Source organism: Chiloscyllium plagiosum, chromosome 9, assembly GCF_004010195.1.
Source record: "Chiloscyllium plagiosum isolate BGI_BamShark_2017 chromosome 9, ASM401019v2, whole genome shotgun sequence".
Taxonomy (NCBI): domain Eukaryota; kingdom Metazoa; phylum Chordata; class Chondrichthyes; order Orectolobiformes; family Hemiscylliidae; genus Chiloscyllium; species Chiloscyllium plagiosum.
The window spans coordinates 19,275,039-19,298,757 of NC_057718.1; the positions used below are offsets into that span (position 1 = coordinate 19,275,039).

General features: G+C 43.3%; 1 protein-coding gene across 6 annotated transcripts in view; it reads right to left on the bottom strand.

The window, feature by feature from the left end:
* Positions 1 to 23,719, bottom strand: part of ltbp1 (latent transforming growth factor beta binding protein 1) — a 339,046-nt gene that overhangs the window by 24,802 nt on the left and 290,525 nt on the right. For 5 of the 6 annotated variants that reach the window (XM_043695509.1, XM_043695512.1, XM_043695511.1 and 2 more), the window contains 6 exons: positions 21,724 to 21,879; positions 20,247 to 20,333; positions 14,955 to 15,083; positions 12,721 to 12,861; positions 10,427 to 10,567; positions 6,907 to 7,065 (listed from right to left, as the gene is read on the bottom strand). In XM_043695509.1, coding sequence (XP_043551444.1) covers positions 6,907 to 7,065; positions 10,427 to 10,567; positions 12,721 to 12,861; positions 14,955 to 15,083; positions 20,247 to 20,333; positions 21,724 to 21,879 — 813 coding nt within the window. The remainder of the gene's footprint in view (positions 1 to 6,906; positions 7,066 to 10,426; positions 10,568 to 12,720; positions 12,862 to 14,954; positions 15,084 to 20,246; positions 20,334 to 21,723; positions 21,880 to 23,719) is intronic. The other variant, XM_043695510.1, reaches the window with a different exon arrangement.

A 23,719-nucleotide genomic window follows, 5' to 3' on the forward strand; every position in this document is an offset into this window, starting at 1 on the left:
CTCCCTCCTCAACTCCACTCGCCTCTCACTCACATTCATCCTCCCTCCCCAGCTCCACTCGCCTCTCCCTCACACTCTCCTCCTCACACTCTCCCTCCTCTGCTCCACTTGCCTCTCCCTCGTACTAACCTTCCACAAACCTCTCACCTCCCATTCACATCACCTTCCTCAGCACCATTCACCTCTCTGCAGATAGGGGCGCTGGTCATCCAGCATTGCAGCCATCTCTGATTGACTGTCCTGTCATCTCTGATTGGCTATTCTGTCATCTCTGATTAGCTAAATTTGTCATCTCTGATTGGCTATCCTGCCTCAGTAACCTGATTACAGGTACAGAGGGTGCCAGTGAGGTTGCCACATCCTGTAAAGTTGTGCCAGCAGCTGCCCCGACAGCACCCACAGGCCTGGGACCTCCACTCCACCCCAGTGCCTGTTGGGAAATTCTCCTTTGGTAGATGTAGTCAGCTGCAGGTTGAGAGAGATTGATTTGACATTGTCCAATTGGGATCTATTTCATGGACTCCCCTGATCCCATTTAATTGACTGAATCTGTTGCGATTTCTGGTGTTTTCTATCTGTGGTAAGAACACGTCTACATTCACTGCTACAGATATCAGCATGACAGTGTCGCATGGATCCCCAGAGCAAAGCAAATTTTTAAGAAGCCATACTGCAGGATTTGAGCCCATTGCCTTGATAGGTTGGAGATATCATCTAAAACATTAAACTGAGATCCCATTCTCTGGTCCTGGGGTGGCTGTAAAAGATCTCATGGCAGGATTGGAATGGATGTAGGTTTGCTCGCTGAGCTGGAAGGTTCATTTCCAGACATTTTGTCACCCTACTAGGTAACATCTTCAGTAGGCCTCCGGGCGAAGCATTGTTGATAATTCCTGCTTTCTATTTATATATTTGGGTATCTTTGGGTTGGTGATGTCATCTCCTGTGGTGACATCATTTCCTGTGGTTATGTTATTTTCTGTTTTTTTCTCAAGGGATGGTAGATGGGGTCTAACTCGATGTGTTTGTTGATAGAGTTCTGGTTAGAATGCCATGCTTCTAGGAATTCTCGTGTGTGTCTCTGTTTGGCTTGTCCTAGGATGGATGTGTTGTCCCTGTCCAAGTGGTGTCCTTCCTTATCTGCATGTAAGGACACTGAGAGAGGGTCATGTCATTTTGTGGCTAGTTGATGTTCATGTATCCTGGTGACTAGTTTTCTGCCTGTTTGTCCAATGTAGTGTTTGTTACAGTTCTTGCACAGTATTTTGTAAATTACATTAGTTTTGCTTGTTGTCTGTAAAGGGTCTTTCAAGTAAATTTGCTGTTGTTTTAGTGTGTTGGTGGGTTTGTGGGCTACCATGATACCAAGGGGTCTGAGTAGTCTGGCTGTCATTTCTGAGGTGTCTTTGATGTAGGGGAGAGTGGCTAGGGTTTCTGGGTGCATTTTGTCTGCTTGTTTGGGTTTGTTGCTGAGAAATCAGCAGACTGTGTTCATTGTGTAGGGATAGGCTATGCAGTAGAGTTTAAGTTGCTCAAACTGATCTCCTGGTCATAATATCCAGTGTCCCACCACTGAGGCCGAATGGAATTAAATGGACTCTCAGCTGAGACAGCAGAAGGAACAATCTGGAAGTCCTTAAGCAACGGTGCTGTTATAGAAGGGTGCAGGACTGCGCTGAATGACCTCTGACTTCTGTACCTCTTGTGATATTTATTCATCATCATCATTGATGATCCCTCGCAGTCAAGGATGACTCTGTTCCACTCTCAAGGTGAGTTGGTAAATGGCTGTACAGACTGATGCAGCTACCACAGGCTCTGTTACACCTGGGGCAGGTTGTGATCATGGCAAGGGATGGGTGCAGTGTTGGTATGGCGGAAACCTTTCCTTGTTTTCTCCTGGCTTCTGCTTATTCCCAACGGCAAGTCTTGAGTGCTCAACACCTCCCTGGATGCTCCTCCTCCACTTTGGACGGTCTTGGGCCAGTGATTCCCAGGTGGCTGTGGGAATGCCGCACTTGACCAGTGAAACCTTAAGAGTATCCCCGATATTTTGTGATATCTTGTGATATTATGATGCCACAAACATACAACAGCAAACTTGCCTTATTCAACAGTGTGAAATGGTTAATAGTGAATGCGCCACCCATTTCACATCTCTGCTGATTAATATCAATGAAATAAAAGTCAGGAGAGACAGAACACAGAAAGCTGATTCATTATCGCCCACAATACACAATGCGAGAAAGTCACGGTTAGCCCAACGCTGTTTTTGCCAAATGCTTAATTTTTAAAATAATTTAGCTTATACTGTAATTACTTTGTCTAGCTTTCCAGGAATAGATTTCAGAAATGATTTAATTATGCATATTTTCTTAAAAAGATATCATTAGCTCTTGTGGAATAGTCTTGGTGTCCCTGCCTCTGAGGCAGGAAGCCTGGGTTCAAGTTCCTGAAGAAGGGCATGTGCCCGAAACGTCGAATCTTCTGTTCCCTAGATGCTGCCTGACCTGCTGTGCTGTTCCAGCAATAAAGTTTCAGCTGGGTTCAAGTCCCACCTGCTCCAGAGCTGTGTCATAATACAGCATATCTGAACAAGTTTGTTCGAAAATACCGACAAATAGTTCCATTATCAAAAGGGTAATCAGTTAGTTTAGAACAGCTTGAACGTACAGCAGATCAATGCAATGTCACAAACTCAATGCCTGGACCACTTGTGGCTGTTTATAGACACTTTCCTCCTGACCATGACCCATTCCCAATGAGGAATGCTGCTCATCCTGTTCTATGTATCTAATTGTCTCTGTCTAATGGAAAGAGACGCTGCTAGTCCTGTGTTGTATCTCGCTAACTACCTGAAAGGAGTCTGCTATTGAAAATGGCCTCACTTCCTGCATGTCGACACTGCAGAATCGAACCTGGGTACCTGGCGTTGTGAGGCAGCAGTGCTAACCACTTAGGCACATTGCTGCCCAAATCTTAGGAAGTTACCTTCCATATGAGGAAAAATGCTTCCAAAAGCAGTAAGTACACATAACAGAGAATATTTTAGTCTTTCTGCTATCATTATACATCAGGAAATTCAAAAATTAGCTGAGTGGACAGTTAACACAGGGTGACTGTGCGACAGGAATGGTGTATGGCATTTTGTGTTTCGGAACTTGCTGGTGGTTCTTCTATTTCTGTGAATCTATTATGTAGTCAAAGGGTTAAGTGCAGAAAGCCCTGTTGTTACTGCCAGATATCCTGCTGAATGTGGTCACACAAAAGCACTGCCAACACAGCAGATGGACAGCTGCAAGTAACTCATGAATTCAGACTGCGTTAAGATGCTTCAGTTATAGTTCATAACTTCATAGTTCATGCTTCTGATAAAAAAGTTTCTTCCGAGGAAGTGGGCATTTCTGGCTGGACGAGCATTTATCACCCATCTGCCATTTCCTCAGAGAAGTAACTTGTGAGCTGCGTGCTTGAACAGCTGCAGTCCATGGGATGAGGTTCGGGAGGGTTTCCAGGGTGTTGGCCCAGCCACAGTGAAGGAATGTGGATACCATTCCAAGTCAGGATGGTGCATGATCTGGAGGGGAACTTGCAGGTGGGGATGCTCCCAGCTGCCTTTGCCTCCCAGACAGTCAGGGTCACAGTTCTGGGAGGGGCTACAAGCAGCACCTTTATAGAGCTGCTGCCCGATGTCTCGCAGATCTCACACACACACACCAATGCTAATCCTGCATTTGTATAAAACCCAATCATGTGTATGCAACATCCCGAATTGCTTTGCAATAAATTCACTTATGCTTGTTACGTAGAGAAGGGGTTAGGTTTCTCAGGTGTGATTTTGGAAATCTTAAAATTTGATATAATGTTGGATTTTTCATGCTGAGGGATGTAATCCTGGTGATCTTCAATGGTGCTTTGCTCACACTGTCAGGAGGTGGCAGTAGCGAACCTGACATCCATGCCAGTCCTTTTCATAACGTGCAATCTCAACTCAGGAAATTCCTACATTTCAGTTTAGTGCTGCAATATAAAGAGGCCAGACCTTTGGATATGGTACCATGTCTGGGTCAATTCAGAAGCAGTACATATTGATGGATATAATGCTGAATAAATTCACACTTTTGTCACATTATGATCCAATTACCAGGAAGACCCAGCCTGTGTCAATAAGTGCTCCCAGCACGTGTCGGGTCTCCCAGGGAAGTCTGCAACTTGAATGCTTTAAAATTAGACAGCGAATGGAGTAAGTCGATGGAAAAGGCTTACCGGGTGAGGCTCAGATGTACCTGCTTTTGTACTGCAGCTGGGGCTTTACTGTAAAGATCGAATTGTATAACCTTGCATGGTAATGAGACACCTTATGACACTGCAGTTCTCGCAGTGCATTGCAATTTGCATACATACAGCACATGAAGGCAGGGAGATGAGGCTGGAGTGCTGGGGTCTGATATCACAGAGACCACCCCTCACAGACAGGAGGAAAGCCATCACCTTGCTCTGGTTCCCCACATCTATGAGCAAATGGACCAATTATAGAAAAAGGCTGAATAGGCTGGGACTTTTCTCAGTGGTGCATAGGAGGTTGAGAAGTGACCTTATGTAAGTTTACAAAATCATGAACGGTATAGACAGAGTTAATGGTAGTTGTCTTTCCCTTCGGATGGGCACATTTTTAAGGTGAGGGGAGAGAGATTTAAAAAAGATATGAGTGCCGATTGTTTTACAGAGGGTGGTTCGCGTGTGGAATGAACTTCCTGAGGAAGTGATGGATGTGGGTACAGTTACAACATTTAAAAGATATTTGGATACGTATATGAATAAGAAAGGTTTAAAGGGACGTGGGCCAGGAGCAGGCAGGTGGGACTAGTTTAGTTTGGATTAAGGTCAGCATGGAGTGTCATAGAGTCATAGAAATGTACAGCATGGAAACAGACCCTTCAGTCCAACCCGTCCATGCCAGTCAGACATCCCAACCCAATCTAGCCCCACCTGCCAGCATCCAGCCCATATCCCTCCAAACTCTTCCTATTCATATACCCATCCAAATGCCTTTTAAATATTATAATCGTACCAGCCTCCACCACTTCCTCTGGCAGCTCATTCCATACACGTACCACCTTCTGTGTGAAAAGGTGGCCCCTTAGGTCCATTTTAGATCTTTCCCCCCTCACCTTAAACCTATGCCCTCTATTTAGACTCCACTACCCTGGGGAAAAGATCTTGGTTATTCACCCTAACCACGCCCCTCAAGATTTTATAAACCTCAATAAGGTCACCCTTCAGCCTCCGATGCTCCAGGGAAAACAGCCCCAGCTCATTCAACCTCTCCCTATAACTCAAACTTTCCAATCACGGAAACATCCTTGTAAGTCTTTTCTGAACCCTTTCAAGCTTCACCCTTCTCACTGGATTAGTAAAAATCCACCTCAGCCCCCAACCCCAGCACACCTTCTATGTTGTACAATTATATAATATTAATGATATAGAGCTAAACCTATGCCTTCTAGTTCTGGACTCCCCGAACCCAGTGGTTGGACAGAAGGGTCTATTTCCTTGCTGTCTGGCTCTATGACTCTATGACCCTTTTTTTAAATTCAGTCCGCTGGCTATGGAGTCCTGTTTGGCATCAGTTTAGACACCCTCAATCATTCCCAAGGTGTAAGTAAATTACCAGCATCACTCCAAATGGAAACACCAAGCTGTTGTGTGGCTGACAGTGTTTTTGTAAGGTCGAAGTAAGAGTGAAAAAGGAATGAGAAAAACAAAGGCATCTGTTTATGATACTGCAAGCTGTCAGCCAACATATCACAGAGTGACTAAATAAAGAGTATTGGTTATTCAGAAGGGGAGTGATTGGACATGGAATGATTCCGAGTACTTTGGAATGATTATAAACCACAATCTAAATTAGGTTGTGGGAATGATGACTGTTTAATTATCACTGGGGCCTAAAATCTGCTTGGCAAGCCTCTGTCTGGAGATGATCTGAGTAGCAGCAGGAATTGCAACTTTTGAGATGTGGGATGACAATGATCCGAATGATGCCCAGTGTCTCACCCCCTACTGGCTCTCCACTGATTTCTCACATTCCTTGACATGGTCAGAACATGTACATTTCACAGATTATTACTGCCACTGCTTTAGATGGAGCTACAGGGAGAGGCTGCCACTGCCAGCATTGGAGGTTTTGAGCTACAGGGAGAGGCTGAATACACTGGGGCTATTTTCCCTGGAGAGTCAGAGACTGAGGGGTGACTTTATAGAAGTTGATAAATCAAGAGGGGTATGGATAGGATAAATAGACAAGATATTTTCCCTAGGGTGGGGAACTCTATAACTAGAGGGCAAAGGTTTAAGGTGAGAGGGGCAAGATTTAAAAGGGACCTAAGGGGCAATCTTTTCACACAGAGGGTGGTGTGTGTATGGAATGGACTACCAGAAGAAGTGAGGGGGCTAGTACAATTACATTTAAAAGGCATCTGGATGGGTATATGAATAGGAAGGGTGTACAAAGTCTGGCAAATGGGACTAGCTTTAGTTAGGATATCTGGTCGGCATGGATGAGTTGGACCGAAGGGTCAGTTTCAGTGCTGTACATCTCTGACTCTCTGACAATGCTAAGACAAGTTTGCAGAAAATTTGAAAATAAAGAGAAGTGATTTTGCACTGTGCTATTCCTAATTACTATGAATTTATCGACCCTTTTCCAAAAAGAATAAAACAGCCCTCAGACTCACAACACTGCTTCAGGTTTATTAACTGGTAAACTGTGCTCAAATTAAAGAGAAATATGTTTTACAATAAAACTCAGGTCATTTCCTTCCTCCCACTTCCATGATCCCATCACTTCACTTCCATTCTTCAGGAAAAGCACTACGTGTAAATGACTGGGTAACTCTTACTCACCTGTGTTTCGAAGGGGACAAAGAGCACAGTCCATACCCCAGGCTTCTCCATACATACAGCAGCACTCAGTGTAGGTGGTCCTCCGATCCACTAGGGGTGACCCACACACAACCTCACTGCTCACAGCCTGCCAGCACACATCCTCTTCAGTGGTTTGTTCTGAAAAAGACCACAAGACCATCAGACATAGCAGCAGAAATAGGCCATTCAGCCCATCAAGTCTGCCGTGCCATTCAATATATCGTAGCAATAATCCTCAACTCCATTTGGCTGCCTTTTCCCTGTAACCCTTGGTTCCCTTATTGATTAAAGTTCTGTCTATCTCAGCCTTGAATATATTTAATGACCCAGTCTCAACAGCCCTCTGCAGTAAAGAATTCCACAGATTTACTTCCCTCAGAGAGGAAATTCCTCCTCATCTCTCTCTTAAATATGTGACCCCTTATTCTGAGATTATGGCCCCTAGTCCTAAACTCTCCCACAAGGGGAAACAACTTTTCTGCATCTACCCTGCCAAGTCTCTGAAGAATTTTGCATGTTTCAATAAGGTTGCCTCGCATTTTTCTATGTCCGAATGAGTACGGGCCCAGTCTACTCAAGCTCTCCTCACAAGACAGTCCCTCCATACCTAGTATCAGCTGAGTGAACTTTCTCTGGATTGCCTCCAGTGCCAGTAAAACTTTCCTTGCTTAAGGAGACCAAAACTGTTCATAGAATTTGAGTTGAGATCTGACTGGGGCCTTTATAAAGACCTCCCCAATTTTATACTCCATCGCTTTGAAATAAAGGCCAACATTCCATTGACTTCCCTATTACCCGCTTAAACTGTTTGCTAGCTTTTTTAAAATGATTTATGCATGAAGATGTCCAAATCCTCACGTGCTGCCTCTTTCTGCAGTCTTTCTCCATATAAATAACGTTCAGCTCCTCTACTCCTCCTGCCAAAGTGCTTAACCTCACATTTTCCCATATCTGCCAGGTTCTTGCCCACGCACTTAACCTCTACCCAACAGTTTGTACCATCCTCACCACTCACCTTCCCATCTACTTTTAGATTATTTTCAAACTTAGTGACAGTTCATTCACTTCCCTAATCAAAGTCAAAGCCTATATATATATATACATAATATAGTAAACAATTATGGCCCCAACACTGATCCCTGCTGCACACCACTAGTTACATACTGCCAAGCAGAAAATGCCCACGTTATCCCAACTTAATGTATAAGGTTAGGGAAGGATGTCATTCAATGTTGCATTGGCATCACCTTGTGGATATACATGTGTGCTCCATGGCTTCAGTCATTCGTGTTCATAGGGACATGAAGAAGAGGCCATTCGGCCCCTTCAGCTGATTCTGCCATTCAGTTAGATAATGGCTGATCTATAACTCATCCTGCTCAATTTCCTGACTTTTAATCCTCTCAAAAAACAATCAATAAATCTCAGATTTGTACTTTCAATTGATCCAGAATCTCCACAGTTTTCATTGGGATGGATGGAGTTCCAGGCCGACACTACATTCTGTGGAGTATTGTGAGCATCACACCCGCATTGTGCAGTTTATGCCCTTTTGTTCTGGCCTTCCCCAGAAGCAGGAAATTGTTTCTCACTATCTGCCATCAAATCTGTTAACCACCTTGAGCATCATTCTTTTGAAGGTCAGCAGGGAAAACGTGCTTGAAATGAGAAGCAACCCAGGGCACTGAAGTGACGCGATGTTGGTGGGAAAGCATCAAATGAGGGTCACATGTGCATTTTAAGTGTGAAGGAGCGATCCTTCACCAGTCGTTCTGACCGTGAATGAAAAAATATTTTCCTGTGTGTGTGGGCGGCAGTTCTCCGATAAATAAGTCCGAAAAATTAAAGAGGACTTTAAACTGAAAGATCTCAGACACCAAGACAATGGGTGTTTGTACAGCTGCTGCTTTTCTAGATCTTAGCAAACTTCAGATGAATGTACCACAGCAGTGCCTGGCCTCCCCCTCGCTACGATTCCCCCCCACCCCCACTCACTTTATGTGTTACTTTATGTAACACAGTTGGATATCGATTCCTGTCACATCTGAGCGTCTGTGGAGAGGGACAATGTGGGTACAGAAATCAGGAGGGAGGGCTGTGAGACTTTAACAAATTACTACCAAGAGGTTTTAATAGGCTTCAAATTTGATAAACATCTAGGCCCAGACAGGATGAATCCCAGGCTGTTATGGGAGGCAAGGGAGGAGATTCCTGTGACTCTGACATTCAAATCACCTCTGGCTACAGAAGAGGGGCCAGCACACTGGAGGACAGCTAACGTACCACTAGTTGAGAAGTGCAGTAGAGATAAACCAAGGAACTATAACTGAGGAGCAAATTACTGCAGACACTGGAATCTACTGAAAACAACAAATGCTGGCGATCATGCGGGTCAGACAGTATCCATGGAGAGAGGGCAAACTAACGTTTTGAATCTAGGTGACTTTTTATCAGAGCTGAAGTGAAGTGTGAAGGGGGCAGCATTTATGTTATAGTTGGGATTGGTGATGGGGTGTAGAGTGTTGAGGAGAAAAGATGTTGATAGTTCAGATTAAATGATCAGAATATGAGCAGGGCAAGACAATGGAAAGGATGGATAGTCCCACTGGAGTAGGGGGAGGGGAGAGAGGACATAGTGACAGAGAATATAACGAGTAAAGCTAAAAGACACAGAAGGAGTGGGGGTTGGATCACAGTTTGAAAGTGTTGAACCCAATATTAAGTCCAGAATGCTGCAAAGTGCGTAGTCGGAAGATGAGATGTTGTTCTTCCGATTTGCGCTGTGATTCCCTGTAAATCTGTGGTAGGTAAACATTTGGAAAATATTCTGAGGAATGGAATTAATCACCATGTGGAGAAGCCAAGATGAGACAAGGATACTCAGCATGGCTTTCTCAGGGCGAGATTATATTTATCAGGTTTGGCTGGGTTTTTTGAGGTGGATTGATGAGTGCAGTTGACATGGTCTACATGGGCTTTTCTGTGGCTGTGAAGGGGTGGGGGGGAAAAGAGGAGTCCAGTTTTCCTTAAAGCTTTATGTGAAATGTTGCTTCAGTCAGAACAGGCTGCATATTGGATAAATGCAATTCTTCTTTCCTCTCCTCCCATCCAAATAACAAAAATGTGCATTTTTATAGCACATTTAACATGGTGAAACATCCCAAGGTCCTTCTGTTATCAGACAGGGGTTTGATGCTGAGACACAGAAAGAATTGAATTAACTTATTGTCTCATGTAATGAAATGAGTACAGTGAAACTTATATAAGATACCACTTACAACGTTATCTTAGAAACAAAGCTACAGAATAGAGAAATGAAGAATAAAGGGGTACATTATGGATATTAGGACAAAGAGGTCGGTTTTAAGTAGATTAATGTCAATGTCATTCAAGCCTCTTTTAACATAAAGAGCATCTGATATAATCTGCAGTATAAAAATGAACATATATCATTGCAACCACGCCAACTATAGCAGCTGCTCCTGCCACTGGGACTTACCACTAGTTTCTGAAGGCTCAATGCAACGTTTCCCTGAAGAGTCGAGGATCATTGGGTATGTGCAGAAACAGTTGTATGAGCCATCAGTGTTGATGCATTGACCACCGATACAATTTGATGGATCCTGACACTCGTCGATATCTAAGAAATAAAATGAAATACTGCACTGTCTGACATCATGCACAGAAACAGTGGAAAGTTGGGCAGCAGAGGAGTGCGACAGATCAAAAATGAAACAAATCCCAGTACCAAACTTCAGGTACTGCTTCAGAAACGCTTCAATTCCAAATGAGACCATCTTTACAGAGGGCATTTAAAATACAACAAAAAGTGGAGGGTTTTTTTGTACATAATGATTTTCACAAGAGGAACTGAGGAACAGCACCCAGGATCAATGAATTGTCATAATAACACAGATTCTGAGCTTAGACGGGTCAGGTACAGGGAACACTCCCAAATTTCCTTTAGCAAGAAACATGATTCAGTGAGTGTACGACTTGATCATACCATTGATCTTATGTCTGTTACATCTAGGGAACCCAGGCAATCTGAAATAAACCAGAGAAACATCCCTCCTTGTCTTTACTGAATCACAGCATGAGACAGCAACAGAAGCAAGTTCCACACCCCAGATGCAAACTCTTTGATAGAGCTGTCAATTTAGTCCCATTCCTCTGCTCTTTCACTTTTCTTTTCAAGTATTTCTTCAATTCTCTTTCATTCATTCATCCATCCTAAGACATTAAGACATAGGAGCAGAAATTAGGCCATTCAGCCCATCGAGTCTGCTCCACCAATCAATCATGGGATACAGGGAGAAAGTGGGAGAATAAGGTTGAGAAACTTAAGATAAAAGCAAATTATTGCGGATGCTGGAATCTGAAACCAAAAGGGAAAATGCTAGAAAATCTCAGCAGGTCTGGCAGCATCTGTAAGGAGAGAAAAGAGCTGACATTTCGAGACTAACTGACCCTTTGTCAAAGTTAGACTCAAAATGTCAGCTCTTTACTCTCCTTACAGATGCTGCCAGACCTGCTGAGATTTTCCAGCATTTTCTCTTTTGAGAAACTTAAGAACCTATTTATCTCAGTCTTAAATATATTCAATGACCTGGCCTCCACAGCCTTCTGTGCAGTGTATTCCTTAGATTCACCACTCTCTGGCTGAAGAAGTATTTCCTTATCTCTGTTCTAAAAGGTCTTCCTTTTACTCTAAGTTTATGTCCTCAGGTCTCTCCTACCTAAGTGGCAAGCAATCTGGCAGTTGTTCGTTCTGGTCAGAAAGGGTCTAGCACCATCCCATGTGATTTTGGACCTTCCCACAGGTGAAATGTCAGTGACCAGAGAGGGTATAATTTGCAAAAATCTGATGGGAACGATGTCAGAATACTGAAGTAGTCAATGTCCATATGCAGTAAGATCAGAACAATGTCCAGCTCGGCCTGATAAATGGTAAATAACCTTGGCACCCCACAAATGCAATGTAATGACCAACTCAAACAAGACAGAAGCTAACCATTAAAAAAAAACAAAGAACTGCAGAGACAATCAAAAACAGCAACTGCTGGAGATGCTCAGCCAGGCTGGCAGCATCTGAGGAGAGGAGAACACAGTTACCATTTCGAGTCCAGTGACCCATTTCAGAACAGTTCTGAAGCAGGTTCACAGGACTTGGTGGCTCAATGGTTAGCACTGCTGCCTCACAGCGCCAGGGACCCGGGTTCAATTCCAGCCTCACGCGACTGTCCATGTGGAGTTTGCACATTCTCTCCGTGTCTGCGTGGGTTTCCTCTGGGTGGTCTAGTTGCCTCCCACAATCCAAAGATATACAGGTTAGGTGAATTGGCCATGCTAAATTGTCCACAGTATTCAGTGAGGTGTAGGTTGGGTGCATTATTCAAGGGTTAAATGTAGGGGAATGGGTCTGGGTGGTTTACTCTTTGGAGGGTCAGTGTGAACTTGTTGGGCCAAAGGGTCCGTTTCCACACCGTGGGGATTCTGTGATTCTAGGACTTGAAACATTGTTCTTGGTTTCTCTCCACAGACGCTGCCAGAATCTAACCAATTCCCCTTGATACTCAACAGCGTTACCATCACTGACATTGAAAATTCTGGGCCATAATTTCCACTATTTCTTCAGGGTTTCCACAGATGTCTGGTGGTCATTCTAAAAGGATGATCTGTAGAACCCCACAGAAATGCAACCCCAATGCACTGTAAGCCACATCCCTATAAGCTATATTTTATTCAAGTCTCTCGCCATGTAATGTTTCCATAGTAACAGCGGGAACATACCGTCAGAATCTAAGGGGTTCGTGCAGCGTTTCCCTGAAGCATCCAGGACCATTGGGAGGGTGCAGAAACAGTTGTACGAGCCTTCAGTGTTAAGGCATTGCCCATTTATGCAACTCGCTACATCCTGGCATTCGTCGATATCTGGTGTAAAAAATATTGTTTATATGTTACAGTCTGGCTCTAGAGGAAAAGCACAGCATGGTGACAGTTTCGCATCAATTATCTCCTGAACCTGGGAGGAAGGGCGAGGAGAGTCCATACCATCTATGTAGCTCAGCTCTAATGGGAGTGCAGGAACTGAGAGAGACCTCGGGAGGAGAGTATAAGACAAACACTTCATTTAGAACTAAGCAATAAATGCCACCCTTGCCATTCATGAAGGCGTAATGAAGCAGTAAACATGTTCATAGATTTAAGTGACAATTGTAGAGTGTGATGTGATCATCATTCCCTGATGTGATCTCACATGGACGATCTTTGTTACTCACAGCAATGAGAGAGCTGTCCATTTATTTAACTTTTCAGGAGGTGCAATAATATATCAGTTCTGTTTGCTGAACAAGGAATAACTCTTCTTAAAAAAAATTATTCATGGACCGAGGGCATCTCTGGCTAGGCCAGCATTTAGTGCCCATCCCTAATTGCCCAGAGGGCAGTTAAGAGTTAACCACATTGCTGTGGGTCTGAAGTTACATGAGGTAAAGTTGAGGTAAAGTTGGCAGTTTCCTTCCCTAAAAGACATTAGCGAATCCATTGGCAACAGTTTCATGGTCATCATTAGACTCTTATTTTTTAAAAAAATTGAATCCCGCTATCTGCCATGGCGGGATTTGAACCTGGGTCCCCAGGGCACTGCTTGGGTCTCTGGATTCATAGTCTGGCGATACCATCACAAGGCCAATGCCTCCTAAACTGATAGAAACCTCGCAAAATGTGGACCTGAGGGTGGAGCACAGAGCAAGACAAACACTAAATTGTCGATGGCACTCACCCTGTCAAGTAGCAGAGTGTTAGGGCTCCCAATCGAGACACTGGGCAAATGCTACCAACTAGCTGTGCCCTACTCTGATCACTGCCATTGGGATTGGGAGAAAACTACGCAGGCCTGGAGTTTAACACAAGGCTGACTTGGTGCTTACAAATGAAAGAAGCAAATAAAACTCTCACTATATCTCAAAGAAATTCCACTCTAAATCCAATAGCCTCTTACGACCCCCAAAAACATCCATTTCTCTCACCTCTTTATAACTGATGTGTACTTCCAGCTTTCTGTGCTATTGACTGTGTTCTTTCACTATTGTGCCTCTGAACAGTTACAGTCAAGGCTTCACAATAGCAGAAAAGAATAAATAAATTGTTTCCACTACTATGTTTACCTCTTTATTATTACTTTGTACACAGCTCAAAATTGTACATTATCAATGCCATAAATGTCTCAGATGTGTATTTGACTCATTTCTCAAATTATGGTGAAAGTAACATTATCTTACTAAAATAATCGGGCAAATGTTGTACAAGTTAGGGAGAGTGCCATTTACACTGGCCAACAGCCTCAGCAAAACTGCTGGGAAAATCAGCAAGAGACTGACCAGAAAGTCAGGCAGTCCAGAGGTCGATAGTTAGGCCCGAGGACTATGTTAATCAAGAGTCTAGCATGGGAATGGGAGAGACAGCGAGACTGAGAGTCAGAGAGTGAGACAAAGAGAGAAATGGCAGTGGTGAGTTCTACAGCAGAAAGGGAGGAAGACTGGGGAAGGGTTTCAGGAAACAAAGCTGATGTAATAGGGTTTGAGTCTGCATGAGTAAATGAACTCCCCACCTCTGAGGAAAGTGCTTCACTTCCCTGAGGAACTGACTATGTAAGAGATTTCAGGTTGGCAAGGGCAGAGTATCCATTCCATTTTAACTGTTCAATATCAGTGTGCATTCTAAGTATATACGTCTACTCTAACTTCTTAGAAACATCAAAATGAAGAGCAAGAATAGGCTATTCAGCCCTTCAAACCTGCTCTGCCATTCAATATAATCATGGCTTATCCTGTATCAGAACAATATCCCTGCTTTCTACACATATCCCTCAAAGCCTTTGTTATCTTTAACACTTCCGTTCTTTATAAAAATCCCATTTCCTTCATCCCTCTCCTTGATCCATCGCTCTTTCATTAATTGGTGACCGAAGCATAACATGGCCACATTTGTGCTTAGTTTTTAATGTTACTATGAAGTAAACTTACCAAGACATTGCAGTTTGACTGGATCATAATACAAGCCTTGTCTGCAGTAACATTCAAAGCTGGGCTGTGTGTTCAGGCAAAAGCCATCCTTACAGATCTCTTGTCCAAATAAAACACATTCATCAGCATCTGTGAACAAAAAAAGTATGTTTTTTAATGTAATAAACTGACCGCAAGATAACATCTGACTTTAATCAAACTAGAATGCAGTGCATTCTGAAACATTCCCTCACAATCAGCCATCACTTGCCTTGGCACTGGTACTGCAGCCAACAGCAGTTCCATACAACACAGATGTTTTATAAAAGCAAAGTACTGCAGATGCTAAACATCTGAAATAAAAACAGAAAGTGCTAGAAGGATGCAGCTCAACTGGCAGCATCTGTGGAGAAAGAAGGAAAGAGATAATATTCTGAGTCCATTATTCAGAAGTTTTGGAGAATATTAAAATTGGACTCAAATCTGTTTGTCTCTCTACAGATGCTGCCAGACCTCTGCGTTTCTCCAGCACTTTCAGTCTTTATTTATGTTGTTTGATTTCAGAAAGCTAGTTAATGGAAGATGTAATTGGAGCCAATAGTTATTCGGTCTCACATTTATTTACAGAGTGAGATATTGCAAGCACCTCCTAACTCAATCATGCCACAGTTTCAATTAGTTCTATTTATGTGCGCTCAAATGAAATCCATATTAATATCCTCCACATGCATATAATCAAACACAATTGATAAACATTTAACTACAATAGCCTTTGAAGCACAAGAGTGCATAGTCTTTCAAATTAACAACTGACACACTTAATAGAGTCATAGAGTCATACAGCACAGAAACAGATCCTTCGGTCCAACCAGTCCATGCCGACGATAATCCCAAACTAAACTAGTCCCAACTGCCTCCAAACATTTCTTCTGTATGCACTTATCTAAACATCTTTTAGACATTGTGACTGTATCCACATACAGCGCTTCCTCTGAAAATGCGTTCCACACGCAAACAGCTCTCTGTGTAAAAAGGTTGTCCCTCATGTCTTTTTTAAATCTTTTTCCTTTCACCTTAAAAATATGCCCCCTCGTCTTGAAATCCCTGACCCTAGGGAAAACAAAATCTGCCATTCACCTTACCTACACCTCTCATGATTTAATAAACCTCTGTAAGGTTACCCTCATTATTACAGCTCAGAAGATTAAGAGGAGAATTAGTAGAACATCTGAAATCATTTGAAAGGCTTTGGTGAGGTAAATGATGAGAAACATTTCCATTAGTTTGATGAGTTGATGTACAAAGAGGATTAACGTCAACAACAAAGCAAAAAATGTGAGGTGTTGGCAACTCTGGCAAGACCAACTCCTGGCCCTTCTTAACTGTTGATAAGAACATTGTGGTAGGTCACTACCACCTTCTTGATGACTGAATGACTTACTGTGCCATTTCAGAGGGCAGCTAAGAGTTAACCATTTTGTTGTGGTTCCAGAGACACATGTAGGGCAGACTGAATGAGGCCACAAGATTCCCTTTCGTAAATATACGACCAAACCAGATGTGCTTTTCCAACAACCTAGTTGTTTCACCTTTACCGTTTATTGATCCTAGCTTTTTTAATTTTGGATTCATTTATTTAATTGAATTCAAATTTCCCAGTTACCACAGTGGGATTAGTTTCCAGATTACTTGTCCACTTGTATAATCATTATGCTACCATTTCTCTGAGTCACTGTCCATAGAGAGTTGCTAAAACATGGACTCGCCTCCCACAATTAAGGAAGCTGACTCTGTGATTGCTTTTAAAGGAGATATGGAAAGACAAATGATAAATGTTGGAAGCTGACACCAGAGAGATGAGCAGCAGTTTTGTTTTTGATTGAGTTCTTAGCTGCAATCCTCTCAACAAAATCAGCTTCATTTAAAAACAGATGCAAACTCTTTCAGGAAATAAAAAAAATGCCTAGGTCTTTGGTTCTGAATGGCATTGGTAAATCTAATGATCGGTCGACTCTGCAGGAAGTGTAAATGTGTCCAGAGACCCACAGGGCTTCTCTCTCATTGGACGGAGACAACTAGTGGTGATTTTAACCTGAGGGCCACCATGCCTGAGAAGGCGTGACCTTCATGCTGACCTCAGCCAGTATTGAATCTGCGCTGCTGACATCACAACCCAGCCATCCAGCTAACTAAGCTAAGCATAGCGGCAAGTAGATACACGGATTGGTAATTATGGCAGCAGTCTACAGGGCAAGTTATAGATTGCCAGTGACTGAGATGAGGTCATTTGAACCTCAAAGGGACATCATCCCAGCTGTTGTACAAGTTTCCCCCAAGTACAACACAGATTCTCGAGCCATCGCTAATGGGGAAAACCTGGTGGTACTGGCAGAAGACTGAGAACCTTGAGTGATAATGGTTACCTGCAGCAGAAATATCTTTTGGGGAGAGGTCTTGTGTTTCCTTTAAGCACATGTGGAAAGTAACAGCGAATGACCTGATGCATTCTTTCCCTTGTCAGATAACTCATAGCTCACCGAAGTTCAAAATGACAGGTTTCCATGAGCAACAGAAGGGAAAAGTGTGAAGACAGCAGGGTTAGACTGATCACTATTACACACACACAGGCTTAGGAAGAGACTGGTTGGTACTGGGACGGGAAGAGACTGATAACTATTGGGACAGGAATTGGTATGTATAGGGAGAGGCAATGACTGCTCGCTGTAGCGATTGGTAAAGAATGATAACAACAGAAACCGGCAGAGGTGGGTAACTATTGAGACTGTCAGTGATTGATAATTATAGGGACCAGTAAAGGCACAGATACATGCTGTTTAACCTGCCCTTCTGCTTCTTATAACAAGATAGAGTAATTTGCTTGCATTGTGGCAACAGAATTACAACACATCTTAGAACAAACAGTGAGTGTAGGCTATATTTTGCCCACTGAAGTTAACCCAAATGTTGAAGTCGCACTTACACAGAAGTATTAGGATAGAACATGATAATCCCAGCTAAATGTAGTTACTCCCGTCTCTGTTGCCAGTCTCCACAGACCAAACATGTTGTGCAGCTGGTCCAATTCCGGGCTTTCAACAATGAAATTTGGAGACAGGTGCCGAGAGACAAATGGCCTGGGGATAGCCCCCTCCTTTCAGCCTTCCAGTCGAAATGTTCAAACATTCGATTTTGGGTGATCATGGAGCATGGGTTTTAAAATGCCTGCACATTATAGATCTTGACCAATTTTCATTCCCATGGACTTCAATGGAAATGAAAGGTGAATAATAGGGCGGCTGAACCATTTGTGATTCACCCCCTTTGCCCTCTGTACAAATTAGCCCTGAATTCGGTTTCTCGATCCCAGCAGTACTGCTGAGATTGGTAAGACAGAAACTCCAACTTAATATACCCAACAAAGTGCAAAGTTCTGTGAGCTCTGTGCTGACAACAACATACATTTACGTGGTGACTTTAAAGCAATAAACATCTCAAGGCAGTTTCAGCAGTGTGTCATAGAGCCAGATGTGACAGCAAGGCATATAAGGTAATATTACAGGAGATGGTCCAAACCTCAAGCAAGGAAGTGTGATTGAAAGGAGATGAGTGAGGTGGCATGTTGGGAGGATATAGGGAGGGAATTCCAAAGCTTCAGGACAAGCCACCTGAAGGTACAGCCCACACTGATGGGTAACATCAGGGATAATCAAGAGCCAAAGTTCAAACAATACTGGCACCTCAGAGGGTTGTCAGGCTGGAAGACAACACAGAGATGCAGGTGAGGGGTGGAGGAATTTGAAATTAATGGTTAGAATTTGTAGGTCAGGGAGCACAGGAGTGAAGTGATCAGGTCTTGGTACAAGTGAGGCATGGGCAGCAGGGTTCAGCTGATGGAGGAGGTAAGCCTAGCGTGCTCTGGAATAGTCAAATATACAAGTTTGTAAAAACTGGAAAAAGGTTTCAGCAGCAGATGGGCTTGGCAGGGTCAAAGTGAGTGGTATTACAGAGATGGTCTGTATGATGGTACATGGTAGGAGGATCACCTTGGGGGTCAAAGTTGAGTAGTATGACCTTGCTGAATAAGGAGTGTGGCTTTTGGCATTTCTACTCTGTCCTCTACCTCTGTCCAGATCAGGCAAATCAAGTATGGTTTCTACTGTCAAATAAGTTCAACTGCAAGTCAGTTGGAAATATATGACATGTGCAGAATTGCACCTGTTGTACCAACCAGCAACGGACTGTTGCCAAAAACTGCAATCGTACATGCACAAAGATTTGCACATGAATAACTAAGCTATGCTGACACATCTAAAAATATGTTAAAGCACTAAAGCAGAGTTGTCAATTCCTCCACATACGCAACTGCGCTTTTTTCAGAAGCTGACTTATTTTTCGAGACAGGTTGGATTCCATTCGAGCCAAAGAGTGGGTGTTCGAACAGACTGAAACACGGTTCATTCCTATTGTCAGTGAAGTGTTAAAGCAGCTCTGTCTAGACTGACATGGTCTGGGTTTTATCATTCCCTGTTCACTTTGCCATTTTCATACTTTAAACATGGGCAAATGTGCTGCCCCTTGCAACAACAAATACTCTACAGGAGTTTACAGAAGAATAAATCTTTTTCAGTTAAATGGAAAATTGGAACATGGTCACATTCAATGTCCAAGACAGTGACCGAAGGCTCAAATCTTTTTGCTGATCTGTGAATTTGAGTATGTCAATGTAGCTGACTGGTTTTTCAGCACTGGAAGCACAAATACAGTTTGCAGACAGATCAGTCAATTCACAATTTATGCCAGGCAAAGAACATTTTGATTAGTGTGTTCTCACTCATTCTTGAAGGGAATATTGCTGAATAGGGTCAGACTTGATGTTCCACCAGCTTTTAGGTAATTACTCATCACCTGTTCTTCCAACTGTAGACAGAGGTATGAGCGAAATAAGATTCTGTTGTTAACGGGGGCTACGACTCTGTTGCTAATGGGGTAAGATTCTGTGGCATTGAAGGAATAGGATGATCAGAACATGGGACTGGAGGGGAAATCCTGCAAACTAGTAGCAGCTGCAAAATGACACATTATGTTAGATTGGCTGTATGCCCTGATGCATTCAAAATTGGGATTATCTGTGTGGCATGGACCACTTTGAAAAGCATAATTTCTTGAGAGTGCCGAACCAAACAATTTTACCCAGGCGTCACACTTCAGTTTCTATCACGTTTTCAACTGGCTGAATACAGCTGGAACACCACCACATTGCTTCCTTGATGTCACGCAGGGTGTGTTATTGAAAATGAATGGTTCGATTCTGACCTTTGTAGTTTTGTCCACTGATTCCATAGGCTGAGTCTCCATTAGGAATGAAGCCCTTACCCTCAGGGCACATGGCAGCGAATTCAGCTACAGAATAAAATAGAGAAGTTACATCAGAATCGGTGGAAGAGAATGTTCTCATATATGTAAGCAATCCAAATCCATGAAGGAAAAACAAAAAGAGCAAATGCTGGAGAAATGCAACAGATCTGGCAGCACTTGTGGAGAGAGACACAGAGTTAACATTTCAAGCCTGTATGACCCTTCATCAGAACTGATGAAGGAGATCTTTATCATCTGCACTGGATGGCCAATCAGTTACAAGTGCAATCATAACTGGCTCAGACATTTGACAACATTCACTTTACCCTCTTCCCACTCTCCAAAACTACATGCTCCACACACAATGACTGTGCAATAATCTACAAAAGCATATATTTATTTAGCAATTTTAATCTAATGAAACATCCCAAGGTGCTTCACAGGAATATGATAAAACAAAGTAGCATGAAGTAATTAGAGGGTCAACCTGTGTTGTAAAACCCTGCCCAGAAGCGTATAATAAATATGTGCCCCAAGCAATATGTGGGCCTTTGTATTTTCTATGCAATTTAGTCTTGGGTCAACGCTAGCTTTACTCAATCCCAACAACGAGGTGGGAAGTGGAGCTGAGTCCATGGAAAGATTAACCATGATTTTATTGAATAGCGGAGCAGGCTCAGCAGACCTGATGGTCTACTCCTGCTCCTAGTTCTTTATGTTGTGACTGGAGGAAAGAAGCCACCTAACATGCTGGCTTGTCGAGTGATGCTGTCCCTGGAAACAACCTTAACTCCTGCTTGCCTTGTAAGTCCCTCGGACACAAAGAACATACTCTACTTTTTTCAATGGCTGAGCAAGTCAAGCCAAGCAGCACTGAGACAGGCAGACAGACCCACAGGGGAAAGTGAGGACTGCAGATGCTGGAGATCGGAGTCAAAAAGTGTAGCGCTGGAAAAGCACAGCAGGTCAAGCAGCATCAGAAGAGCAGACTGAAGGGCTTATGCCCGAATCGTTGACTCTCCTGCTCCTTGGATGCTCCCTGACCTGCTGTGCTTTTCCAGCACACCTTTTGAAAGACCCACAGCCCGCCCAAAAGGAATATATGCCACACTAAGTGACACATATGATCCAACCTCATTTTATGTGATGAGACCAGCTCACTCCAACACAGGGTCAGGTCAATGGAGTGTGAACAGGTGGGGACTTTATTATTGCACCCTGTCCCTCAAACACACTCAGCTTCATGGACTGGTCATACAGAGAAAAGACCTCCTTTTCATTTGGAGGGTGAATACAGTGACTTGTCAAACATATAAAGAACTCTCAGTTCGTGAGCAGCATTCAAAATTTTTAACGCACTGCTATCTAACCGCTTTCCCTATCAAATGCACGGCAAAAACATTACAGCCGGTCCTTTCTCCAGGAGCAAACTTACGAGTGCCAAACATTGGACATGGAAACACTTCACAGTTGTCACCCCAGCCAGCTCCCAGTGTGCAGCAACATTCTTGTTTGGTGACGTTGGAAGCCAGGACATTGTCACAGAAGTGGACATCATTGAGATTGTAGTAACATTCCTTTTTTCCTTCTGCTGGAGAAAGAAAGCACAACAGTTGGTCAAGCTTTGAGGTGAATACAGTTCAGAGTGCCCCATATTCCCAGAAACCCTTAGCCTGTGGCTGTCCTGTTCAACTGAAGTCTCCACTGAATTGAGCAACACTTCCCAAATCAACAGAACAGTGGATGATCCTGAGTATCAACAAGTGTCCTGCAATTGCTCATGTATATGATCTGAGGAAATGGAACTATTCTGAACATTTCAATGAAATAATTTAAAAGCTGCCGTGTTGACAACACATCATTTATCTTCCTTCATGTTTCTCTGTATCTAATTACAACAAATTCTCTTCTATTGGATTCAGCGAATACATTATGTGTGTCCTCCCTTAAAGTCATTTTCCTCTATATACATTTGTATTCACATCAGCAGAACTCTGTTCTCACATTTTGCGGTGTAGTATTTATGCAGATCATCCTAAGCAGTGCAGGACTGAAACTATTCCGGCCAGAAGGGGAATCTCTCAAAGATTGCGAGCATTGGGCTGTCTCAAATAACTGACTATGGTAATAGCCAAATCTAGCAGTGTGGGGAGGGGGCTTTTGGGGGTTGGGGCGTGAGGGTTAAAGCAATGTGGGCAGACCATTTCCAGAGTCACCTCAAGGCTGCTGCTCAACAACAAGTGAACAGACATATTCACTTGCTGAGGCCTAAGACAGGGTTAGACCACAAACACATATTGGTTTTCACTTAGTGTTACTTGGGAAGGGTGTCCTCTGAGGACCTGACCCTCAGTGAATCTGATGCCATATTCTATAGGCACGTCTTCATTCGGTCTTCTGGGCCCACATTGTCCGGTCAGAAATGTGCCTCATCCACGAGCAGTGGGAGGAATGCCCACATGATATCGGGAGGTGGGGCCCCCAAAACTGCTGCTTCCACAAAGAGAGCCCTGGGCAAAGAGGAAATCAAAGCCGAGCCAAACTTTCTGGCCCCAACTGCACAGGTAGCCTGGGGTGGGCAGTACAAACATGAAAGGTGTCCTCAACCCTGAATTCCAGCCATCATTGCCAGTCACTGATGGGCAGAACCTCTGGGGTTGTGGCAACCTGAAGGAATTGTCACACACCTCTGATTGTACAGTGCTTGTGACATGCTGGAACTCTGTGGTGGACTCACGAGGAAGAAAAGCAGGTTATTTGGCCCCATCCTGGGTGTGCTGGTTCTTTGAAAGACCTATCCAAGTAATCCCTTCGGCCAGTGCCCTGGCATCTTTCTATTTCACACAGTTATCCATATGCCCATTGTAAAATCACTGTTAAAGCTGATCCCAACCGCTCCTCAGGCAGTCACTGTAGAGTAGATCACTTTGACTGCAGTTCAGAGGTTCGAGGATTGATGACTTTGCATCTTTTAAAAAATGTATTCTCTCAGGGATTGGAGTGTTTTGGGCAAGGCCAGTATTTATTACTTGATTCCAATATTCTTACCTAGGGCAGTTAAGCATCAACCACATTGCTGAGGGTCTGGAATAGACCAGACCAGGTAAGAATGGCAGATTTCCTTCTCTAAAGGGCATTTGTGAGTCAAATGGGCTTTTAGTGCCAATCATTATATAGCCATATTCATTAAATGAACTTCAATTCCTCCAGCATTTGGTTTTGACCCCATGTCCCACAATTGGGATTACTATCCCAGTGATGTTACCACTGTGCTGCCATATCTTCTACTGGGCAATAGGACAACACTGTTCCTTTCTGTTTTTCTTCTTTCAAATGCTGAAGTCTAACATTCCTATTGGCTCTAGTAATTGCTTTAGGTCAGGCATTCAATCAAAAACACCCTTACACATTCATTTATTAAAATATTTTGT